This window comes from Myodes glareolus, chromosome 15, assembly GCF_982192425.1.
Source record: "Myodes glareolus chromosome 15, mMyoGla1.1, whole genome shotgun sequence".
Classification (NCBI taxonomy): domain Eukaryota; kingdom Metazoa; phylum Chordata; class Mammalia; order Rodentia; family Cricetidae; genus Myodes; species Myodes glareolus.
This window is the reverse complement of record NC_142040.1, coordinates 47,941,453-47,956,386: the sequence shown is the minus strand read 5'-3', so window position 1 is coordinate 47,956,386 and position 14,934 is coordinate 47,941,453. Positions and strand designations below refer to the sequence as shown.

General features: G+C 41.5%; 1 protein-coding gene across 1 annotated transcript in view; it reads left to right on the top strand.

Moving 5' to 3' along the window:
* The first annotated feature begins 2,852 nt into the window (after nucleotides 1-2,852).
* Nucleotides 2,853-14,934, top strand: part of C7 (complement C7) — a 56,703-nt gene continuing 44,621 nt past the window's right edge. Inside the window, exons 1-3 of the mRNA XM_048428553.3 lie at nucleotides 2,853-3,009; nucleotides 7,996-8,051; nucleotides 10,545-10,620. Coding sequence (XP_048284510.3) covers nucleotides 3,004-3,009; nucleotides 7,996-8,051; nucleotides 10,545-10,620 — 138 coding nt within the window. The 5' untranslated portion in view covers nucleotides 2,853-3,003. The remainder of the gene's footprint in view (nucleotides 3,010-7,995; nucleotides 8,052-10,544; nucleotides 10,621-14,934) is intronic.

The following is a 14,934-nucleotide window of genomic DNA, read 5'->3' as shown; positions in this document are numbered from 1 at the left end:
CCGGACCACAGATGGCCCGCTTTACAAATCACCTCTTCCTCTTTGAATCTCTATTTCCTTCCTCATTTAGACTGTTAAGGTCTTCCTCTTCTCGGAGTCAGACTTGAAATCCTGTTTAATCACTAAGCCCCGAGAATCTTTCTAGACTTTTTGTCTATCTCCTTAAATGAGGTTTTTTCTGTCTTTTTTTTAACTGAAGAATTCCAGGCTATGCTTCCAGTCTCTTCCCCTCAGTGTGCCCGTCCATCACCACCATTTGACTCCTCTTGACCTACAGTGTCCGTTCTTCCTTAAAACCTTTCCATGCAAGAGTTTCCATTGATCTTTGCAAAAGTCCCACAGCTTATGCTGGCAGCCACACTGCCAACAGTGCAGACCTCACCTGTATTTAAAGCTCTTATCCTAATGGTTTCCCTGTTGTAATTCCAAACAGATAAGCACTCATGTGACATTGTTTCGGTAGCATTAAAGATCCATTAAGGGAAAACCATTTCCTTCTGGTCAAGAGAATGGAATCTGTGGCCGGGGTGGACACCTACCATTACAGGCAGACCGATCACTCACTTGACTTAGGAAGGCAAATTCACATAACAGCAGGCTAAAGAGATGGGAGGAATATTTATCCCTTCAGTGAGATAATGTATTTTTTCGTCCCAGAATTCCACCCTCCGTGCAGTGGCTAAAGTGCGGTCACATGGTTCTATTAGGTCTGTCTGCCTTTCTGAATCGTAACTCAGAGAAGTGTAACACTTCCCTCGTCTTCCCTTCTGTCTCAGATGCTGCCAGAGCCTAAGTAAACTTCCCTAGCCCATCAGGGCCAAACAAAGGCAAGAGTGAGCTCCACGTCACTGCTGAGATTGTGGAGACACATTTTATAAAATCTCCTTCTTTAAATAAGTGAATCAGAGCTGGAGAGAAGGCTCAGGAGTTAAGAGCACTTGCACTCTCGAAGGGGATGGAGTTCAGTTCCCTGCACCCACTTGGTGACTCACAACCACCCATAACTCCAGTTCAAGGGAACCCAGTGCCCTCTTCTGACCTTTGAGGGCACTGGGCATGCACATGGTACCCATCCATACATGCATGCAAACCCTCATGCATGTGAAATAAAACAACTCTTTTTTTTTAAAGATTTATTTATTTATTTCTTATGTATACACCATTCTGCCTCCATGTATGCCCGTGCGCCAGAAGAGGGCGCCAGATCTCATTACAGATGGGTGTGAGCCACCGTGTAATTGCTGGGAATTGAACTCAGAACCTCTGGAAGAGCAGCCAGTGCTCTTAACCACTGAGCCATCTCTCCAACCCATAAAATAATTCTTAAAGAGAGAAAAAGAAAACTGAAGGCTGGCCATCAAGATGGCTGGCTGTGTGAAGGTGTGTGCTACCAACTCTGAAACTGTGAGTTCGAGTCTCAGATCCCACAAGTTGGAAGATGAGAACAGACGCCGCATGCAAGCTGGGGCCCCTGAACACTTTCTGTGATTAATCTGTGGAAGCTAAAGACAGAAGGATGAATGTGGCACTATTATGCTCTATTTTGTTTCTAGAAAAATTCCATTCTAGAATGTCCCATTTACGTTGTGCAGACAGAATCTCATCCAGATCTATTATGGTTTAAATTCACTCAGTAGTCCTGTGTTGAAAATTTAGTACCTGACATCCATTAGTAGTGTCCGGAGGTAGAACCGCCAGAGATTAGATGAGGTCATCATGAGAATGGGCTCCTAGATTTGGCATTAGTGGTTTTATATGATGTGGACTAGAGTCTTGTGCTACCACACTTACAGTGTCTCACCATGTCATATCCTCTTTTGTGCATGATGCATAAAGACCAGCTCTTACCAGATGTTACACGGACGCCAGCCAGCGCCATGCTCTAAGACTCCCTGGTTTCCAGAAGTACGAGCCAAGTATACTTCTATATTTTAAAGGTCCGAGTCTCAAGCTTTTTTTGTTACAAAAACAGAAAATGAGAAAAGAACTCTTCTCTCACAAAGCAATCTCCAAGTCTGCTTTATAGCATCCTTATAGAGAGTCACCAGATAGTTGTGGGAAGCTGTTACAAAAAAAAAAAAATTCTTCTAAGGACCAACTTAAGAATTTTTTCTAAATAGGATATAAAAGATCTCATCAAAAGTAATATTTTGTATTGCCAAGAGGGCAGGGAGGTGATGTGTTGGTGGCCTGGGCCTCTTGGAGTTGCTGAAGAAAGGGAACTGTTTTCTGTTTGCTCTGGTACCATGATCTCATGTTGCCAGCCTCAGTTAGCTGGAATACCCATGGAATGTGTGCTTCTGCTTAACTGAAGCTTAGCAAAGACTAGTAACCATTGGGGGTTTCTTCCTTACCTAGTACTGCATGTGGAGGGAAGCTAGTGCTTCTGACTCTGGGGCACTCATATGCCTTGCTTCTCATGAACAACTGTAAAGGGATGTGGTTGATGGAAGCTACAAGAAATGGAACCACTCACGGATGTTGGGACATCACCTAGAATCTTTAAAATAAATTTATGCCTTTTGTTGAAAGAGAGAGAGAGAGAGAGAGAGAGAGAGAGAGAGAGAGAGAGAGAGAGAGAGAGAAACATGCACTCTGTTTAGGAGATTAAGATAGCATGGAGATTCAGCCCTTGCTTTATGGAGTTTCCTTTGATTGGAAATCACTTCGATGCTGAACTGAGCACATTGGCTGTCTTTCCCGATTAGCAGTACATTTCCCAGAAAGATATCTCTAACTTCCAAATGGTCCCAGCTGGCTGCGGGAAGGGTCTGTGTAACTGACAAAACGCATCTGGTTTCAAGGCACAGATCAAGTGCAGAGGCAGGCGCTCCATGTCCCTGGAGAATCCAGCTTGGGTGGGAGCCGAGTCTCAGTTCTGCTGGCTCTATAAATGAGCGGAGAAAGAATCCAGAGCAGGACAGGCTGTGGGGGAGACAAAAGTCTGTCTGTCTTTACAGATGAAATTGTCTTGTTCTTGTCTACCCTGAATGTTTCCCAAGCATGAAGGTAAGATAATAATTTATGACTTATCTACTTAAAGGCATCTCAAAGAGGAGGTCATACTTAACTGAACGAAATCAGATAAGGAGAAGAATGTGGAAAACACAGAGTGAGAAGGTGTAGGGGGGAGGTGACTTTTAACAAACGTCCTTATCTAAACAGGTTTTTAATAGTTCAGTCAAAGTGAACCAGTTTTTCAGACTGAGAGAGCAGGGTAACAAACTGAAGGCAATATTTATGGAAGTCCTAAGAAAGCAATAAAGGCATACAGTAAGGCCATTGTTACTTCTAAGGCAAAGTTCTCTCCAGCTTGATGGCTTGTTCATTTTAATTTGGGGCCATGTAGTGAGGTTTTGATTGGATGATGTAAGAGCTTTATAGAAAGCTGAATTTGTAGCTTTGGGAAGTTAGAATTTAGAATCTTGGGTGAAAAAGGGACCGTGAGGGCAGACAATATAAGTACATGGAGCGAATTGATGAGTTTACCATACACACATGTTGGACCAACATACAATAATCCAATATCTCTGAAAAGTTATTACACACAAAAGACCAAAGACAGAAATCATTATTATAGAATGAAATTGTAAGATGGAAAAACAAGTTGGAAATGCTGTAATAATTTGTGTGTTAACATATATGTGTGCAGGCCACAGGGTGTCTTTCTCAACTGCTCTCCTTTTCTCCCCCCTTCCTTCCTTCCTTCCTTCCTTCCTTCCTTCCTTCCTTCCTTCCTTCCTTCCTTCCTTTCTCTCTCTCTCTCTCTCTCTCTCTCTCTCTCTCTCTCTTTCTTTCTTTCTTTCTTTCTTTCTTTCCTTCTTTCAAGAGATAAGGCTTCTTATTAAAACTGGAACTCACCAGTATGTCTAAACCGACTGGTTAACAAACCCAGGGATCCTCCTGTCTCTTCCTCCCCGGTGTTGGAATCATAGGCATTTACTCCTATGCTTGGCTTTCTATGTGGATGCTTGTATGCGTGTGCATGTGTGTGTATGTGTGTATGTGTGTGTGTGCTCATGAGATGGGGTGGGGGAGAATGTCTACAAACACCACGGCCCTCAGAATGCCAGTCCAGGGGATGCAAGCAGGAAATTCGATTTCGCACAATAGCCAAGGTTGGGTCTAACTTTGAGAGTCTGACACTGGATAGTGTATTTTAGTCATATTTAAGCACAGCACAATTTGGAAAAAAGTTTCCCGGCATAACACAACCCTGTGTGCTTAAGACATGATTACATCAAACTTCTTGTGAAGTACAAGTGAATTTTCCATAAAGATAGGTTCTATAATCAACTAAGGAAGTAGGCTCAAGGAGAACGATGCTCATGGTTAGGGCCTAGGGGAGAATAGTCCTGTAGATTGGCTGAGACAAACAGGCTCAAGATAAAGGCCAGAAGGAACCAGTACAGCTGGTCATCCAGTTAGCGTAGAGGTCACCCAGCTGTTCAACAATCCATTTCCAGCCTTCTGGGTAGAAATAGGTTATACAACTCTCTTGGAAGAGACAACCCTGTGTGTTTAACATTCCTGGTTTTGTAGCACTTATCTGTGAGCACACAAATCTACATGCCTCCTATAGATGCCGGGGACCAAGAACCTAATGTCTTCTACAAATGCTGGGAATCAAACCCAGATCCTTTTCTTTGCACAGCAGGTGCATTACCTGTCTCTCCAGACCCACTTTTCCTATTGCAGATTTGGTATTTAAAATAAAATTGTTGCGTTATCACCCTGAAGGGCCAATTCTGCTGCCCTGCCAGCTGTGCGGTTACCCCAGTCACTGCACTGTTGGCTTGCTTCACAGAATTTGTGCTCACTAGTGAGGCTGGAGAAGGACCAAGACATAGATCTTTGGTAACCTTTGAATCATATAGTTAAAAGTTGAACACAAATTACAAAGTTGATACACTTGGGGCTACAAGGCTACAGCAGCAAGGCAATTTACAAAGTCAGATTTACAGTGTGATCTGGTATTTATTTTACTGTGCTTTGTGGGTTTATTTAACAATTTAGAATACTTATCAGTTCAAAAAGGAATATGATATGCTTGCTAAAGTCACCTAGCTAACCTGTTTTCCCCAATATTTGAATTAACTGTCAATCAACTTCCTTCCTTATTTTATGATGAGACATCTTAATAATTGTTTTATGTTTAAAATATGTTTCACAGTCATTATTAATTTATGACATTTTAATGTCATGATAATAAATACAGTTTTTTTCTTTTAGTTGGCTGATAGGATGTCAACAAATGAAGCAATGGTTTCACTCCAAGATGCATGCAGAATTTCTGCTCGTATTCCAAAGTACATGTTTAGACTCTTAGTGTAAACTTGAAAGGCATGCTTTTGTGATGTGTTTCCAGCAAGGGAGACATGGGAAAGCCCTGAGCTATCAAATAGCATAAGTGATCTCTATGTCTGGCATTTTAAGGAGGGATGATCTTAGACCTCCTTCTCCATCCATGCTCCAGAATTCCCCTTAGTTCTCTCATCAGGCACTTGAATAGGTGGTAACTTGGGGCTGAGCTGTTGAAGAAGGGTTCAGAGCCAAGGAGCTTCCCTCTGAGCTAGCTATAGGCCAGTTACGCAGTCTGCCCTCTTGGTCTGGGCTCAGCCCAGAGTGAAACAGGGGTTGATCCATGCTGTTGTCTCAGATCAGCACATCAGCTGGAACGCGTTAGTGGAATCAGGCAGAGGTAGTGTCCATTCGGGGATGAAAAACCAGAGAAAAGAACTGAAGGGGCTGGAGGTCTAGTTGAATGTCACAGACACAGTTTATTCCCTATTTCTCAGCACGGCAAATTCTGAACTGATTGTTTATAGTCAGCTTGTGTGCAGGACTGTTCCATTTTCATGTGCTTTATTCTCCTTCTAAAGGGCAGGAAGAGAAATTGCTCCCATTTTAGGGACTGTCTTAGTTTTTGTTTCAAAGTACTCTGACAAAGGCGACCCAAGGAAGGGTTTATTTTAGCTTCCAGTGCAAGGCACAGCCCTTTGTGGGGGGAAATAAGGCTACTGCAGCTGGGAACGTGACATCTGTGGTCAGAAGGAATCAGTGAATAAATGCTGATGCTTAGTCCCCTTCTTCATCTATACAATCCAGAATCCCATGTGAACAGTCCTCCCAACATCGTCTTTAGTTGTTTTCAGACTATTCCACTGGCCTTTCTAGATATTCATGTCTAGTCAGTTCAGTTACAAAGTCTTAGCCGGGCGGTAGTGGCACATGCCTTTAATCCCAGCACTCATGAAGCAGAGGAAGGTGGAACTTTGTGGGTTCGAGGCCAGCCTGGTCTATAAGAGGTAGTTCCAGGACAGGCTCCAAACTACAGAGAAACCCTGTCTCGAAAAACCAAAACCAAAAAAAAAAAAAAAAAAAAAAAAAAAAACCCAACCAACCAAATAACCAAACCAAAGTCTTAATTGTTTGCCTCTGGTGCTTATACAACTCTTTTATACAAATTTGCTTTGTAGCATCTCTCTCTCTCTCTCTCCCTCCCTCCCCCCTCTCTTCCTCTCCCTCTCTCTCTTCCTCTCAACCCCCCTCTTTCTCTTCCTCTCTCTTCCTCTCCCTCCCCCTCTCTCTTCCTTTCTCCCCCCTCTCTCTTTCTCTCTCTCTCACACACACAGACACACACACATTCATTCATTCATACACACACACACACACACACAAATGTAGTAAGGAAGCGCTAGTTAGTTGCTGGTCACTTAGCACCGAAATAATCACACAAAAACTATATTATTTAAATATTATTTAAATCACTGCTTGACCCATTAGCTCTAGCTTCTTATTGGCTAACTCTTTCATATTAATTTAACTCATTTCTATTAATTTGTGTATCGCCACATGGCTGTGGCTTTAAATGATGGATAAAGTTCTGGAGTCCATCGCTGGCAGCTACATGGCTTCTCTCTGACTCTGCCTTCCTTCTCCCAGCCTTCAGTTTAGTTTTCCCCACCTTCCTAAGTTCTGTCCTATCAACAGGCCAAGGCAGTTTCTTTATTTATCAATGGTAATCACAGCATACAGAAGGAAATCCCACATCACAAAAACCATTTTGTGTTCTTCTTGTGTACATGTGTTTAGTGCTGACCACTTGGGAGTAGATAACTCATAGCTCCATTCTTGTAGGAAACCGCTTCTCCATCTCTCTGCAGCCATCCATTTTCCATTGCTCTTTACCTAGAGTTAGGACCCTGTGAGATTTCCTCAGCCTTGCTAGCATGTTGATCTTGTTTAGGCAACCGCAACCTTGAGATGGTACAGGTGCAACCCCCATCACGTCTAGAGTACACTGTCTTATAGCAGGTGCCGTAAACCTGCTGGGGTTAGGTACCCCACAGCCTCCTTTTCACTCCTGTGGGGTCAGTATTTTTAGATAACATCTATAAATGAGTTTTATCCTATGGTATTTCTTTTTTTGTGTTTGGTTTATCTTATTTAACATAATACCATCTAAGTCCATATGTGTTGTAAAAAGGAGGTCTTTTTTTCTTTTAAGGCTCAATGGTATTCCACTGTGTGTGTTTTCTTTCCCCACCCAGGTCCCTCCCCCAATATACTGGGGGTCAAGTACAGTACCATGCAAATTAGGTAAACACCAGCAAGCTACATTCCTCATCGCCTCTTACGACCTTTTTCTTAATTCTTTCATCCAGTGCTGGACACTGTTGGATTTCTTGTTTTAGCAATTATGACTAATACTGCAATAAATAAGGGAATGCAGATATATTTTTTTTTGGCATACTGATTTCATTTCATTGGGATGGTAAAATCAGATGGCAGCTCTATTTTTAAATTTTTTTTGAAGAACCTTCAAGCTTCTATTTAAAACACCACCCCATAAAGAAAAGTCATTTGTCTTTTATATGGTTCCTCCACTCATATCCTCCCAGCCCACAAAGCTGTATGCAAGTAGATGTATTCATTTTTTAACACATTAAGGAAATGAAAGCTAAAGCAATATTTCATTGTTTTCCACCCTAGGTAACAAGCTTATTCATTTTGGCAGGATTCATGGCAGAGTTTCAAATCTTCTCAAGGTGAGAATAGTTTGTATTTTGTATGGAAATTTTAAAAATGCAAGAAATAATAAATTCTTAGCCGGGCGGTGGTGGCACACATCTTTAATCCCAGCACTTGGGAGGCAGAGGCAGGCAGATCCCTATGAGTTCGAGGCCAACCTGATCTACAAGAGCTAGTTCCAGCACACCAAAGCTACACAGAGAAACCCTGTCTCAAAAAAAAAAACCCCAATGAATAAATAAATAAATAAATAAAATAGTAAATTGTTTAGTATGGCTTAACTTTTATATAGCACATTGGATGTGTTTATGCATTTCATCTTTCTGTGATTTTAGAAAATACAATAATTTATTTATTTCTTCTTTTAAAGGAGAAACAAGGACAAAAAATACTTCATGTTCTTTTTTTGGTTCCAATTCGAGGATTTCACCTTAATTCAGAGAGTTGCAGTGGACTCAGAACAATATTTAATCTTTAAATTTGGTCCCTGATAAACATTCTCTAGATTTTAAAGGTCAACAGTTTTTTTTTTTTTTAAAGAAAATAGTTTTATTGGTTCCTGAAGGCTGGATAAAAGTCAGCACCATTTACCTATTCCCTTCTTTTTATTTGCAAGGAAATGGAAACAGCCAGCTCACTTAATAGAACTATTAGTTCCATAAGCTTCAGGAGCAGTGCAAGATGTGGGATCACAAAGACTGAGGGAGCGAGCGTGCAGAGTCCACTGTGGCCAAGGTCCTGAGTCCAGCAGGGCAATACACTCAGGGCTCTGTGCAGAGTAGTGAAGGAGACAGGAGGGAAGGACAAACAGTGTCCATCCTGTCCCCATACTCGGGGAAGGCCTCTGTTTTTCCCTGGGGCACAGGTTGGCAAGCGACAGCAAATTCACAGGATAGTTTAAGGGTCCAAACGTTTAGACGCCTGGCTCACTGGTACCATGCGCTAGCAGGTTACCAAAGTTCTTTCAATGCACACTACAGAATGGGATTCGTTACTTGTAGGATCATCTGACAGTCTGAGGATTCAAAAAACACTTGGACACAAGATGTCACCCAGCCCAGTAATGTGCTATGAATCTACAAATTGAGAGTTCTGGTTCCATGAGCTTTTCACAAGTCTTCCTTGACCTTTATGGACTAAACCAGGTGTCTTCCTCCACAGCCAGGGTTTAGGATCATCTGAGAGTCGCTCTACCATCCACATATGCTTGTTAAGAGTGGAATTGCTTACACTCACCTTTTTCACCTATGTGTGTACTTAAGAAGGGGCCTGAACGAATGTGGGGACTATTTAAATATAAATTGTTGTTACATAGCATTTTTCTGCTATTTTAGAACTTGTTTCTCAAGTTTTTGAATAGCTATTCAAGTCATTATTGAGTTTCTTCGAAGGCCCAATACCTTCTTCCCAAATATCCTCACCTACTCTCTTAATTTTGACAACTTCTTTATTTTTATTCCCATAATAAATTTTATGTAAACATTATCTTGGTTAGGGTTACTATTGCTGCAGTGTAATCATGAGCAAAACAAATCGGAGAGAAAAGGGTTTATCCGCCTATGCTTCTACATCACAGATCATCATAGAAGGAAGTCAGGACAGGAACTCAAGCAGGGCAAGAAGCTAGAGGCAGGACTGATGCAGAGGCCTTGGAAGGGGGCTTCTTACTCATTGGGGTTTATTCAGCTTGTCTTCATATAGGACCCAGGGCTACCAGACCAGGAATGGCACCACCCACAATGGGCTCGGCCCCTCCTTTCCCATCCATCACTAATTAAGAAAAAGCTTTCCAGGCTTGTCTCCAACCTGACCCATTATGGAGGCATTTTCTCAATTGAGGCTCCCTCCTCTCTGATGCCTCGAGCTTGTGTCAAGTTGACGTAAAACTAGGAAGTACAAACACTGTCATGAAATTTATCACATTACATATAGTATATGATGACTAGAAATGTTTGGGTTCCTATCCTTACAGATACACTGAACAAAGTATGTTAGCAGTCCTTTGTACAAAATAGATAGTTAATAAAAATTAAGCTCTAATAAGAATAGGTACCCCTTGTCCCATTTTCATATATTTTAGGATATTTTTAATACCACTTTAAATTTTTGGAAGTATAGTTTTCTTTTTAAGCAACCTATAATAATTATATAAAATGTGCTTCATGGTGACATTTCCATATAATTACATTCTGCACCCTAAAGCACATTTTTGTTGTTGTCTGTTTTTTTGAGACAGAACCTTATGTAGCTCAGGATGTCCTCAAACTCACTGAGTAGCTGAGCAAGACCTTGAACTTCTGATCCTCCTACCTCTACCTGCCCTCTGCCAGCAGGGCGTGTGTGTGTGTGTGTGTGTGTGTGTGTGTGTGTGTGTGTGTCCTGGATTACAGATTGCCACTGTCGCAAGGGGAGGTGCTTTTGATGACTTTTGATTAGTCTTATCTGTTCTTTGTGTTCTCTTGCGTATCACCCCACTTGCTTCCTGACGGACAAACCTGATGCTGTGACAGAGCCTCCTCGCCAGTTAACTGCCAGTGGGGCTCCTTTGGCCCTTGGTCGGAATGCAATGGTTGTACCAAGACGCAGGTAGGCTCCTACAAAACTTTTGTCTTGGTTGTTGTTACGTGAAGGTATGACCACAACAAAATCAACTTTCGAATGTTCATTAATTAGTGTTAATGTACTTTGAATCTTATTTTAGTAATTTTCAAGGAAGAGACAAGGGCTTGTTTATAATACTGTTTTACCATGTTTACATATATTTTTTTAATTTTTCAAAACATGGGCTGAAAGTTCAGCAATTCTTTATTAAAAAAGATAGGAATAGCATAGGAGAAAGTTCAAAAAAAAATCTGTGTTTTTTTCACCAGTTTCAACTTTTCCTTTCACTTCAAACACCAGTCAATAGTGAAAGAGATGCTTCACCTCTCTTCACTAATAGGGACCAACTACAAATAAATTAAGGGTCTTCAATGTTTTAAATTGATTTCCTAAGTAATAATACAAAATGAAACACTTGACTTGGATATTGCATAACGCTTCTAAAAATGATTAAACATTCTCAATGATGAGAATACAGAAACGTATAATGAAAGAAAACAACACTCATAATTCTGCTGATTAGAAGAAACAAACATACCACAGTTTTGCTAGTCTTTCAGCTCGCTTTCTTTCTGTATTCTTATAGTCTTAATTTTATTCATTTTAACACTCATTTTTTTATTATTATCTGCTGAGAATTTCATTCATGAATAATTTACCTTCAATATTGCTTATAGTTTTTAATTATCATTATCAACATTCTTTTAAGTGATTTTTTTAAAATTGAAAATAGATTCTTCTAACACATACTACATCATGACCATAGTTTCCCCTCACACCACTCCTCCCAGCTCCCTGCCACAATTCTCCCTCAGATCCACTCTTCCTCTGTTTCCCTTTAGAAAATGGCAGACCTCCAAGGGACAACAACCAAACACAACAAAAACGAGATCCAAGAAAACAGGGCAAAAGCCCTCATATTGGGTGGACAAGGCAACCCAATACGAGGAAAAGAGTCTCAAGAACAGGCACAGGAGTTAGATAGACACCCACTCCCACTGTTAGGAGTCTCATGAGAATACCAGCTAACCACCACAACATAGGGAGAGGACCTGGTGCAGACCCATGCTAGCCTTGTGCTTGTTCCTTTAGTCTGTGAGCCCATATGAGCCCTGCTTAGATGATTCCATGGACCATGTTCTCCTGGTGTCCTCCATCCCCTCTCACTCCTAAAGTCTTTCCGAATCCCCTTCTTTCTCACAAGGTTCCATGAACTTGGAGGAGAGGGACCCGATGGAGACAACCAGCTTAGACTCTTTCTCTCTCTCCTCATAATGTCTGGCTGTGGGTCTCTGCATCTTCTCCCATCTACTACTGAGGAATTGTCTCTGAAGACAGTGGACAAGACATCAATCTATGAGTATAGCGAAATATCGTTAGGAGTGATTTTTTTTTCTAATTGTGTTTGATTCTGCCCTAGAACCCTGGGCTATCCATTCTCTGGTTCCTGGCCATAGAGGCAGTGCCAGATATGGGCTCCCTCTTGTGGCATGGATCTCAAGTTAAGGCAGACGTTGGTTGGGCACTCCCACAGGGTCTGCATCACCATTGCCCCAGCACATTTGTAGGCAGGACAAGTTGTGGATGGCTTTAGCCATAGTTTCATATTGTATAAGTTTATTCTCTCCTAGTATTCTTTCTTCTTACCCCCTCATCTGATCCCTTCTGTTTCCAACCCCACTGCCTCTAGTCCATTGACGAAATTTGTTTCCCCTTCCCAAGGAGATTCATATGTTTTCCCTTGAGCCCTTCTTGTTATTTAGCTTCTCTGGATCTGTAGGTTGTAGCATGGTTCTCCTTTATTTTACAGCTAATATCCACTTATAAGTGAGTACATAGCATGTTTGTTTTTCTTGGTCTGAGTTACTTAACTCTGGATGATCTTTTTTCCATCAATTTGCCTGTGAATTTCATGATGTCATTTTTTAACACCTGAGTAATATTCTATTGTCTGAATGTACTATATTTTCTTTATCCATTCAGTCATTTGAGATTCTTCTGTTGAGAACTTTTTGTTTATGTCTGTACCCCATTTTTTAATTGATTATCTGGCTTATTGATGTCTAGTTTCTTGAGTTCTTTATATATTTCAGAAATTAACCCTCTGTCAATGTGGGGTTGGTGAAAATCTTTTCCCATTCTGTAGGATGCATGTGTCTTGTTGACAGTGTCCTTTGCCCTATGCCCTACAGAAGCTTCTAGGTTTCATGAGGTACCTGTTATTAATCGTTGATCTTAGTACTTGTGTTATCAGTGCTCTGTTCAGAAAGTTATCTTTTGTGCCAATGAGTGAGAGACTATTTTAATATAAAGACATCAGTCATATGTTCCCATAATCTTCTTAAGATACAATGTTTATTTTGAAGGTCCTGAGCATTCAAATGGCTAAATATTTTAAATGGTTCAATTTAAATGGATAAAGTATATATTTAAAGGAAGTTTAAACTTTTGTACTATATTTAAAAATTATATTTGGGTGTATGGATGTGTTGGAACATGTGTGTCTATAGCACATGTGTGGAGGTCAGAAAAAAATTTGTAATAGTCAGTTATCTTAATTTACCATGCAGGTCCTAGGACTTGAACTCTGATGATCAGACTCGGCAGGAAGTTCTTTCAAACACTGAGCCATCTTGCTGCCCCAAGTTTCTTCCTTCCAGAATAGCAGGACTGTCCCTTCTTGGTCTTTTGAGTAAGATCAGGCCTGAGATAACAAAACCCTTCCACAGAAGATGGTTTTGTCTTGAAGCATCTTTGGCACCACCGTCCCCTCCTATTTTCTTTGCAGTTCTGTGGTCAAGCTCAGAACTAGTTTGCTAGGCATAAAGTCTTACTCAGTAGCCCAGGCTGGCCTTGAACTCATGTCAATCCTCCTGCCTCAGCTTCTGAAGTGCTGAGATTATTGGCACGAACCATGCCATTTGGCCATCATTTTTTGATAAAGCATTCTTTTATTATTTATATAAGTTCTATTTTCAAAACAAGTTACACAAATGAAAACTTTGGCATCTACCAAACATAATAGACGATGCCTGTGATTACAGAGAAAACATGAACAACAAGGCCAAATTAAAAGAAACAGCAAGCACACAAATCCTTTTGTAATTTGAAAGCCAAAAAAAAAAAAAAAAGACTTCTGACTAGAGAGAGAAACAGAGGGTGTTTGTCATATAAGTATTTTTTTTTCCTTTGGTGGAGGTCATTGTGTAGTGGCTATATCCCAGATGATGAAACGCAATTTTTATTCAGAAAGAGACAGGTGAAAATGAGAACGGATCAGAGGACTAGAGCCAGAGAGGCGAGAATGAGTCTATGGAGGATGGGCAGTCCTTAGGGCCCGGCTGGCAACGTGGAGAAGGGCAGACATTCCTGTGCAGAGTACACCGTCTGTATTCAGAACCCAGAATAGGGCACGCCGGTAAATTACAGGTGTGGCAAGGCTTAGTCAGTTAAAAAGAGAGGATTAGCCGGGCGGTGGTGGCACACGCCTTTAATCCCAGCACTCAGGAAGCAGAGGTGGGTGGATCTCTATGAGTTCAAGGTCAGCCTGGTCTACTGAGTGAATTTCAGGAAAGATTCCACAGAGAAACCTTGTCTCAAAAAAGGAGGAGGAGGAGGAGGAGGAGGAGGAGGAGGAGAGAGAGAGAGAGAGAGAGAGGAGAGAGAGAGAGAGAGAGAGAGAGAGAGAGAGAGAGAGAGAGAGAGAGAGAAAGAGAGAAAGAGAGAGAGGGAGAGAGACATACTAAAAACATATCCAGAAACTTTTCTGGTCCCATTTCTTACAGCTCTGCTCTGAACTGCAGGGCAAGGTGCCAGTGCCAGGCTGAGGCTCATAAAGACCCACTCAGAGTCCACACTACACGGTGTGACTACTTGTCTCAGGGGATACCCACTGCCAACCCAGTGTAAGATGGATGAGTACATTTACAACTAAAACTGTTAAATAATCAAAGGCAGTGGGGGCAGGAACCTGGAGGCAGGAGCTGATGCAGAGGCCATGGAAGAGTGCTTCTTACTGACCTGCCCAACCTGCTTTCTTATAGAACCCAGGCCCACACTGCCCATAATGGGCTGGGACTTGCCCTATCAATAACTAATTACGAAGATGCCCCGCAGCTGGAAACCACGACGACATTTTTCTCAGTTGAAGCTCCTTCCTTTCAGATAACTCCAGCTTGTGCAAATTAACGTAAAACTCGACAGCACAAGAGGCAAGTACCGGAGGAGCCCGCCGGCTGCAAGGAGAGCCGGAGCAGATCTTGAGGTTGTTTGAGCGTTAGGTACCTGACTCCATACTTA